The sequence below is a fragment of the Coffea arabica genome, chromosome 6c (assembly GCF_036785885.1).
Source record: "Coffea arabica cultivar ET-39 chromosome 6c, Coffea Arabica ET-39 HiFi, whole genome shotgun sequence".
Classification (NCBI taxonomy): Eukaryota; Viridiplantae; Streptophyta; class Magnoliopsida; order Gentianales; family Rubiaceae; genus Coffea; species Coffea arabica.
Genome location: NC_092320.1, coordinates 18,053,561 through 18,063,525, shown reverse-complemented (window position 1 = coordinate 18,063,525; position 9,965 = coordinate 18,053,561). Strand labels below are relative to the sequence as shown.

Genomic DNA, 9,965 nt, shown 5'->3' with positions numbered 1-9,965 from the left:
ATTCGGGACCCATCGAATCCGAATCCGAAACATAGAATAAAAGACCCGTCGAATAAATGAATCGGGTCCGATTCCGGTATAATAATTCGGGTCCGGATACAAAATAATGAATTCCGACCCGAATCCGGCCCGTTGACAGCCCTAGCTACACTGATGTTTCAGACTCTCTATCTCTCGCTGCTAAGGCTCAAGGGACGGAGGAGAGGGACTGAACTGGAAATATGTAATTACAGAATGGAAAGTAACAAGGCAGCATAGATTGTTGGGATAATATCAGAAACAAATCATATAGTTTCTCTTAATATCATTTAGCGCTCTTTAAGGTTTGAAAAATACCGCTTACCTTCCTTACTTTTGTTATTTGTGTAGCAAAATTTAAAAAAAATCCCAAACTACTCTTTAGCTAATTTTGCTAAATAAAAATATTCTTAAATCGCTTTGTTTACTCAAAAAAAAAAAAAAAAAGAACCACCATCTAAAAAAAAACCTCTAGTTGTAGCATCACATCACAAAGTTATAGCCCATGACAATATAAATTTAAAAAATAAAAAATATTTATAAAGAAATATACGAGCACCAATTCAATTCTACATACTTAAAACAGATTTCTTACGAACTTTTTTTTTCCTCAATCTCTTTTCAACCCATCACATAAACCTTTAAGTTGTACTAAATTATTATAAAAGTCAATTCAAAATAAATAAAGAAATCATACCCCACCTTATCATAATCACAAAAAGAAAAAGATAATTAATATTCAATGTATTATAATTTATAAATAAAAAAATCGCACAGTCATCTAAAAAAATAAGTAAAAGAGAATGTTTGAGAAATAGGAAAGAGAAGAATGTGACTTTTTATTTTTTTTTCTTTAATTTTTGGAGTTCCATTTATTTGATATATAAATTATGTACCAAGTTAGGGTTAATATAATTATTTTATAATTACGAGAGAATGTAAGTGATATTTTTAAAATCTTAAAAGTACTAGATGATATTAAGAGAAATCTCAAGGGAGATTTCTGATATTATCCCTAGATTGTTTTTGCTTGCAAATGGATAGTTTCGTATGATCAATTTTAGGCTTAAATACGAAAATACGATGCCTCTGCAACTGCAATTAGGCATGAGTAGCAAATAATCTCACACAGGTAGACTCCATCAAACACTAATTTAAAATTTTCGTCTACACAAACAAGAAAAAGACCAATACACCATGGATAATTAATACAGTGCCAATTTTACTCTTTCGTCGCCAAAGGGGACAAAAATCTCATTTCAAATTTACCTTTCCATTAGAAGAAAATCATAATCATGGGACGAGAAAACATGTCATTTTGCAAAATTTGTTTGACATGTGTGATAAAAATGTCATTTCATACAATTTTCTAGTACTTCATACACATCTTCATTTTCTTAAGTTGACCTTATCCTTGTAGGAGGGTTAGATTGGATGGTAACGTAAGAAGAGGAGGTTGTGAATTTAAAACCTTCCACTTTAAAAAAAATTGACTGTATATATATATTTCTTGTTTTTGTGTAAAAAGTTTATGTATATGCAGTTCTAAGAGTCGATATTCATTTTTGTTGTATTTTTTTTTTTGAATATCTTCTTTGTGTTATTGTTATTTTGCCATTTTTTAGGATTAGAATTTTATGTCTGTGTAGCCAAATAATAGCAAGAATTGAGCAGTTTTGGCTTCATATCGGAAAGCATCAACAACATAACATGGAGCTATTAGGTACTAGCAATTTTTAGGACAACTTTATCCTTGTGAGAAAATGTTCTATCAAAGCCATTAATTACGCTAACAACGTTGAGGGTAATTTTATGTGATACATATTTATTAGTCTTCAAGAAATATTGTGTGTATTTTATGAATATAGAGGGTATTTTTTTTTTTTTGTTTTGAAGGATATAGAGGGTGATTTACTTACTGCTCATTTCTGATAGCAAGGAACATTTCGTATCTAACCCTAACAATTAATTGATTCTGATAGCATGGATCGGTTAGTTTAATTGTTTTTAATCAGACGGGACGCTTAGTCTTTAACTTGTACTTCTCGAAAGATTTTGTTGCCTAATCCTTCTAGGACACGACCCCAATAAAATCAATCCACCCACTTCACCTATTATTCACCTATTATCAAGCAAGACAAGCTATTTAAAATTGATTCCACGAAAGGAATTAAAACACGGACATATCTGTTTGTATGGATTGCTCTCAGGGATACCAATAGGCCGGTTTGCTTTTATATATTATGTATCTATTATTCATATATGTCATCGTGAGTTATATCGTCTGATCTATTAATGGCAGTTCAACTGCGATCCACTTCCTTACTCTTCTTGTTTATGTTTATTATTTTTCTTATTAATTTTTCTGATTTAGGGGCTAATTCCCCGTCCCGTCTGATGCTCAAGAAAAAGAAACAGCAGGGAAACATATTATTAAACTAACCGATCCATCGGAAAGATCTAAATTTGTGGATCTACGCTAGTAATATCATAATAAGTAAATTCAGAACTTTCTACTTATAATCAATCATTCCCACGTTATTGTCCAACCTAACCCTTCTCCGGACGATGAAAGACAATCATGAATTTATGTATGATCTGAGTTCTTGTCGTCAAAACTCGGATGTAAACTCAGACCTAAATCGTACCCAGACTCGACGACTTGTACACATAACTGCAAATGTAGGCATGGACATAAATGAATCATTTGAAGGAATGAGAGCTACTTATAGTTGATACATATTCTTCAGTTTTGCTATTTGCAAATGGTGAGGCGATTGACTGGTCTGGGACGGGTACCAGCAAAATGCACCCCTACGATTGTCCCCCTTCATTTATTTATCATAAAAAAATTGAAAGAAATCTGAACTGTTTCGATGCAAATTTTGAATGAACGATCCAAATTTCTTTATGGCAAATTCGGACCATTAATATCGCCAAATTAATTTCATAGACATTGAGGTGAGACCGACCCGATATGTAAGTGATTTATGGACTTTGTCGGTTCGCCACTTATGGAACCAAAACTTTATCTGACAACTACTAATAGCAATGATACATTTGTCGGTTCGAAAAATGAGTCAATTTCTTAAAGAGAGAGAGAGAGAGAGAGAGAGAATTGGCAGTGGAAAGAAGCCTCTGTCATCAGATTGAATGGAAGAAGAAAAGGAAAAAAAATCAACGGTACCATTTGGCTGTTGACCACCACAAAGACCGTAAGAGTAGGAGTAGATTTCGAATCTCGGCATCCATTGATTCCCAATGATACAGTTGGGCTTGTTTCCTTTCACATAGTGTAGAAGCAGGAGTAGAGATATAGGTGCAAAAGATTGGAGAGAAGGATAAAGGGGAAAAAAAAGAAAAGAAAAGAAAAGAAATCCTCATTGTCCTAGAAAGCCCTCAAGTCAGGTCACCACCTTCCCTCCAATTTAATGACCGTTGGGGAAGTTGGCAGCTCCTCCTCATCAAATCTTTAATGCCATGGGGTTGGGGGGCACCCCTCCCAATTCAACAATTTCCATCCAACATTTAACTCTCTTTTTCCCTTGCTACATTTATTAGCACCAAAAAAATTTGTGGTACATAATTTATAAATGAGCACATATTTTGGTAAGAAATTAACGTAGAGGTTGTATATAGTTTCCATAAATGTTCTTTGACAAATCAAACTTCAGTTTCATGAAATCATGAGATTCTTGTTTCAGAATACTTATACATTACTCGTATACATGCCATTTTCATGTTTCTACCTCACACGAAATTCTTTAGCTTACAACAAAAGTTGCAGGGTCTACATGACTAGAAATTGTTAATTGATTGATATTTTTTCTTATTCATTTTCTTGAGTTTTGATTCGGCCCGGCAGCAATCAACAACTGAAGGTTAGAATTCTTTTGCTTGCTTTGTTTATTCTTGGTTTTATCTTTTTGGTAGATGAACTAACTCGGGCGGATAGTACAAGGCTGCATTTATTTTACAGCACAATTTTAGTCAATTATATATATCCATTCACTGGTTACCAAGAAACTTGCATAGACAATTACATCATTCATTTGATCCGGTTTTGTCACTTTTACTTGGTCTAGAAGAAGTTTAAATACAATAGAATGGTTGGTTTGAAAATCTGAGTGGAGGGAGATGAAAGATTAGTTCTGATTTAGGTGAAGATCCTACTGGTATATAATCTGTTCTCTTCTTATCCTGACCATCAGGGCAGGTCACTTCTTCAGAATTCAATTTCTGGGATAGAAAGATCATATAAAATTTTGAAGTGTATTCCAATATAAGGATTGCGCAGTTGAGAAGACTTGAGCATTTGTAGTTGGATTCTTGGGTAAAACTAGAATGTCATGGAATATCTTGTTTAGGTGAGAAGAATCAAATGAGTTGGGATTTTGGTGATGCAACACAAGAAAAATCTCATTGTTAATTTAAGCCCCTGATTGTTTTATAGTAGTAACAAGAATCAGATTTTGGACCTGAAAACAAAGGTTAGGTACAATTTTGAAGCCCTTCTTCATATCCGTAGGTTTTGATTGGTTCTCCACATTACCCTTGTTCATTAATTGTGCTAACTTTGGTTGAGGAATGATGGTTGGAAGTATTGAAGTGGCGAATCATAAGGTGCATTTGAATGGTGCAATGCAGCATCAAAATGGTTTTGAAGAGAAGCTTGATGAGCTTCGACAGTTGTTAGGCAAGGCTGACGGTGATTTGTTGAGGATTGTTGGCGTTGGAGCAGGTGCATGGGGTAGTGTTTTTGCAGCTTTGCTCCAAGATAGCTATGGCCAGTTCAGAGATAAGGTTCAGATCAGGATATGGAGAAGGCCAGGAAGGGCAGTTGATAGAGCCACAGCAGAGCGTTTATTCGAGGTAATCAACTCAAGGGAGGATGTATTAAGGAGGTTGATCAGGCGATGCGCATATTTGAAGTATGTTGAGGCAAGATTGGGCGATCGCACACTGTATGCTGATGAGATTCTAAAAGATGGCTTCTGCTTGAACATGATTGACACGCCACTCTGTCCTTTGAAGGTTGTCACCAACTTGCAGGAGGCTGTTTGGGATGCCGATATTGTGGTGAATGGATTGCCTTCTACAGAAACACAGGAAGTGTTTGTGGAAATCAGCAGGTACTGGAAAGAAAGAATAACGAAGCCGATTATTATTTCTTTGGCTAAGGGTATAGAGGCTGAACTGGATCCTGTTCCTCATATAATAACCCCTACGCAGATGATCATTCGTGCAAGTAAGAATGTCCATCTTTTAATTCGCGTTTTTTAATCATCCTTGAATCTTTTCATCATGTAGGTGTGTACTTCTTTCAAACATTTGTGCTTATCAAATTTCTAACAATAGTACAGACAGGTGAAATATGAAATAGTTATAGAACTTGAATTCAGTTGAGAAATGAGAATCAATATAACATTTTGTTAATCATTCCTACGTAGCAAGTGCTTCAATTACATGCAAAGGAAGGCTCAGTGGGATATTAATCTCTGGGATTTTCTTTGCTTAAATAGGTTCAGTTTAGATAAGATGATTTTTAATATAGTTCGTTAAGGTATCCAGAAATCCCCCAAATATGAATAGATCTCAATGGCATCCGTCTCTACTCAAGGAAAAGCACATAAGGATCCTGAGCTCAAGAAAAATTTGTTTACAGAGACGCAAACTGTAATTCCTCGAGTGAAGTAGTTTTCGGTCAAGATCCCAGAGAAACTTGATCTACCATGTATGTATGACACACATCATAATTAGACAATAATATGACAGCCAGCAGTGTGCTTAAAATGAAGACTCCTTTTGCTTCTAATTCGACATGCTTTTCCATATCATTTCAACTGAAAAGCGTTGGAAATTTAGGGTTCATATCTTCAAGACACCTGAATGTCACCTTTCATACTTTCCAATCCATGTGGTAAAGTTTTTATATATTCGACTCATATCTGCCTCTAGGTGGAGTACCAATAGAGAACATTCTCTATCTTGGTGGACCAAACATTGCCTCAGAGATTTATGACAAGGAATATGCTAATGCTCGAATTTGTGGCGCTGAAAAATGGAGAATACCACTCGCAAAGTTCTTAAGGCAGCCTTACTTCATTGTATGGGACAACAGTGACCTTGTCACACATGAAGTTATGGGCGGCTTGAAGAATGTTTATGCTATAGGTGCAGGTAAGTCTAATTTCTACAATAATTTCGAAAAAGACTCGTCTAACTATGATCGAACTTTTGATTGATCTTTTAGCTATTCTAGAATTCATTTATCCCTAGAAAAACCAGAAGAAATCCAAAATATATATATCTGTATGGTTATCCAAGTCTCCAGAGGTAGTAATTGCTCACTCTCTCTTTTTCCCTGTCATTGAAGTTTGTAAGCCAAAAGAAAACAGGTATCACAATCGTCTGAGATAAGACACCAATTATGTTGTCTCACTCAGGAAATTGAGTTCTATATCTGCGACATTTTCTGATTATTGGCATCCCCTATCATTTTGTTTATGACTCGAAGAATAGCTGCAGTGGAGATGCTTTTAGCATGTGACACCAATTATGTTGTCATTCACACCCTGAGCAGATTGAGTTCTGTCTCTGCAACATTTGCTGGTTATTGGCATTCCCTAACATTTTGTTTATGACTTGAGCAATGGCTGTATCAATCAGATGCTTTCAGCATGCCTGCCCATATATAGACGGACAGTAGAATGTTGAAGGAACAAAACTTGCACCATTTTCTCTTTTTGATTGGGAAAATGGGAAGGAGTTTTGGCTACAGAGTCAATGATTTGTAACATAATTGAGCAAAGGATTCTGCATTTAGTTCACTGTTGAATAAATTACAATCCTTCTCAGGTCGTAAATTAAAATAGCAGTTCTCTATTCTGGATTCAAATCCTGAGTTTTCATTTTCTCCTCAGGAATGATTGCAGCACTAACTAATGAAAGTGCTACCAGCAAGTCAGTATATTTCGCACATTGTACATCAGAAATGATTTTCATCACCCATTTATTGACGGAAGAACCAGAGAAGCTTGCAGGCCCTTTACTCGCCGACACTTACGTAACCTTGTTGAAGGGGCGCAATGCCTGGTATGGTCAGATGATAGCCAAGGGAGAATTAAGCCTGGATATGGGGGATAGCATCAGCGGCAAAGGGACAATTCAGGTATATTTTGTATCTCTCTTGTACTCATAACAGGAACTTGATATAATTAAATAGCTACGTTCACTTGCACTTAACCTGGAGGATATTCTTCTCACAGGAAATTCCTGTGTTTGTTAACATTTCTTCCATATCTTTGTAGCTATGTAACATCATAGGTAGCTCATAATTAATATTAAATGTACCTCCAAGAATATCTAACATATAATGATACGAGTCCTAGAGACGTGACGATTTAAAATTTAGGCATCCATAACATATCCATTGATATAAACACAGTAAAATAGCCTGAGAACTTCCAAATATGGCCTTGAGTGTGTATTTTCAAGCAATTGGAAGCCTTCAAACTTTTATGAACTTGTATTATTAGTTTCTACTATTTTCAGGGGGTCTCTGCTGTGGGGGCATTTTATGAACTTCTAAGTCAGTCTAGTCTGAGTGTATTGCATCCTGAGGATAACAAGCCTGTTGCGCCAGTCGAGCTCTGCCCCATCTTGAAGACACTGTACAAAATACTAATAACAAGGTAATGGTTTTGAGAAACTTGCTGAATTATCAATGCTGCTTAAGCCTAAATCTGGGTATACTTCTGAGTTTTCAAGTTACATAGAGGGAAATGTATGCCTATGAGCTGAATTATTATCCTCAATACAGTAAAGAAAAGGTCGAGTTTTCTGATCATAGCAAATAATGCTATTCTGCTAATGCTTATATTGTGACTCCAGAGAACAAGGAGTACGGGCCATTCTTCAAGCATTAAGGGATGAAAATCTGAATGATCCCCGGGACAGAATAGAGATTGCACAAACTCATGCTTTCTACAGGCCTTCGCTTCTTGGGCAGCCTTGATCTGCAGGGCGACAAATTAAAGAGTGACTAAAGTTGAATAAGTGTATAAATTGCTTCGGATGGAATTTAGAATTGTCAATGTGACCTCTTCTTTTGAACTTATTTTTTAGTCTGGAGTCAAATGCAGCAACATGCACAATGCAATTTGCAGTGAAATACTTCTTAATCAGCAAATTCCATACTGAGATTTCCTAGATGCATACAGAACTCTGCAGAAAGCCATAGCTTCCAGGTTCTGTTTTTAGATTCTATGAACTGTTACTTCTGGATGCTGATGATTGTCCCAAATCCACACACATATTGCAAAGGCAATCACACTTTTCAGCCCCTAGCCATTTTTATTTGCAGCACTTGGTCTAGATAGCAAGTTGAACTTCATAGTTATTACATACTTTGTTTGATGAAATTTAAGAAACACAGAAAGATGCTTGCAGGCTAATTATGCCGTAATTGAAGTGAATATTACTCCACCATCTACTTTAAGTTATGCCCCTAATAGGACTTAGGAGGCAAACAGAAAAGCTATCATTCCTCTCATATTCACCAAACAAGTCAAAATAAGTTTCTTGGTTCATTTAACTAAGTCAAAGTAATAGCACTAATAAACCCTAATAAGCTTTAACATTACCTTTCAACTCTTAGTTTACTTAGGAGTTCTAGCTTCTAGCATGAAGTACCATATCCTCCAAGTTCGCCAAAGCTTCTTTCAATTGATCCTCTCCAGCATAACTTGTATGGGATGAAGTCGTATCCAGTAGACTCATCTTTGTGATGGATGGAATTTCCAGACCTTCAATCAGTTCTGTAATGGACTGTCGGATTAACCATTTTCCTCTTTCCTTGAGTTCCTTCAGTTTCTCAGAATACGGCGCCCGCAAGTCTGCTTTTACTTCATAGATATCCATCAACGCTTGTACTATTTGTGCAAGACAATCCTTCAAGTTCTTATCCTTTACTAAATAATCTTCATCGACAGTCTTTCAATGTATTCCTACAACCGAAATGTGAAAGTGCTAAATACTTCCCCAATTGTCTTAGGAAAGTAGAATTGGTACTGAAGTTCCTGTGGCACCTTGTAATCTGTAACAACTCTCTTAAACCGAATAATTCTACAGAAGCCTTTGCAAGGTTGTCTTTGCTTCTGACAAATCTAATCTGCCTGCACCATCTTCCTCATCCTGCTTCTGCTCAAAGGAAAACCAATAACCCGTCATTCCAAGCTTAAAGATATCAGTTAAAATGCTGTTAAACAGTTTTGTAGTTTTGCAAAGTTTGTAAATGTACTCATGACGTTTAAATTGATCAGAAAAGGAAGGACTGACAAAACCAATTCCGAAAGAGGTTACTAACTCCTTTGCAATGTCTTCCAAGTCCATGCACGGAGAGTTTATTAGTTAACCTATACCACATTCACTAGCTGCGGTACTAAAAGTCCCGAGTATCTTAACTTCTGCGATCTCCTGCCTGCCTTCTCTTAACATGTGTGCATACCCCGCCGCTAGTTCTCCCACAGTTGTTGCCAATATATCCCATATTTCCCTTGACTCCTCTGCATACGTTTTCAGCTATGATTGTGATGTTGATGGCTCTAATTCCCCTTCTTTATGAATAATATCCATCGCAATATGAGCACTCTCCTCAGCTACGTCACATATTTTTATTAATCACATCATCCATTACTGGGAACAAGAATTTATCCAGTGCCTCTCTCATCATAAAAGCGAAAGCAAGATCATTAATGTTCAGAAGTGAAAGAAAGAAGGAAAAGTTGAAAGATTATGGCTAAATCTGTATCCGACTTGCACCTTTCTTTCAGAAAATGTTCCACGGCTTTGACAGGAACATTGTTAGTCTTGTGTTCCTCGATTTTTCTGACTTCTTTAGCATCATTCAGGCTAAATTCATCAACCAGGTTTACCAAACTTTTCTC

At 36.2% G+C, this 9,965-nt stretch overlaps 1 protein-coding gene across 1 annotated transcript; it reads left to right on the top strand.

The window, feature by feature from the left end:
* Positions 1 to 3,640: 3,640 nt before the first annotated feature.
* On the top strand, positions 3,641 to 8,209 carry LOC113691723 (probable glycerol-3-phosphate dehydrogenase [NAD(+)] 1, cytosolic). Its single transcript, XM_027210006.2, has 6 exons — positions 3,641 to 3,899; positions 4,230 to 5,266; positions 5,977 to 6,198; positions 6,942 to 7,189; positions 7,573 to 7,712; positions 7,912 to 8,209. The coding sequence occupies exons 2-6, from the start codon at positions 4,606 to 4,608 to the stop codon at positions 8,033 to 8,035; spliced, it is 1,395 nt and encodes a 464-aa protein (XP_027065807.1). The 5' UTR covers positions 3,641 to 3,899; positions 4,230 to 4,605; the 3' UTR covers positions 8,036 to 8,209.
* Positions 8,210 to 9,965: the final 1,756 nt, after the last annotated feature.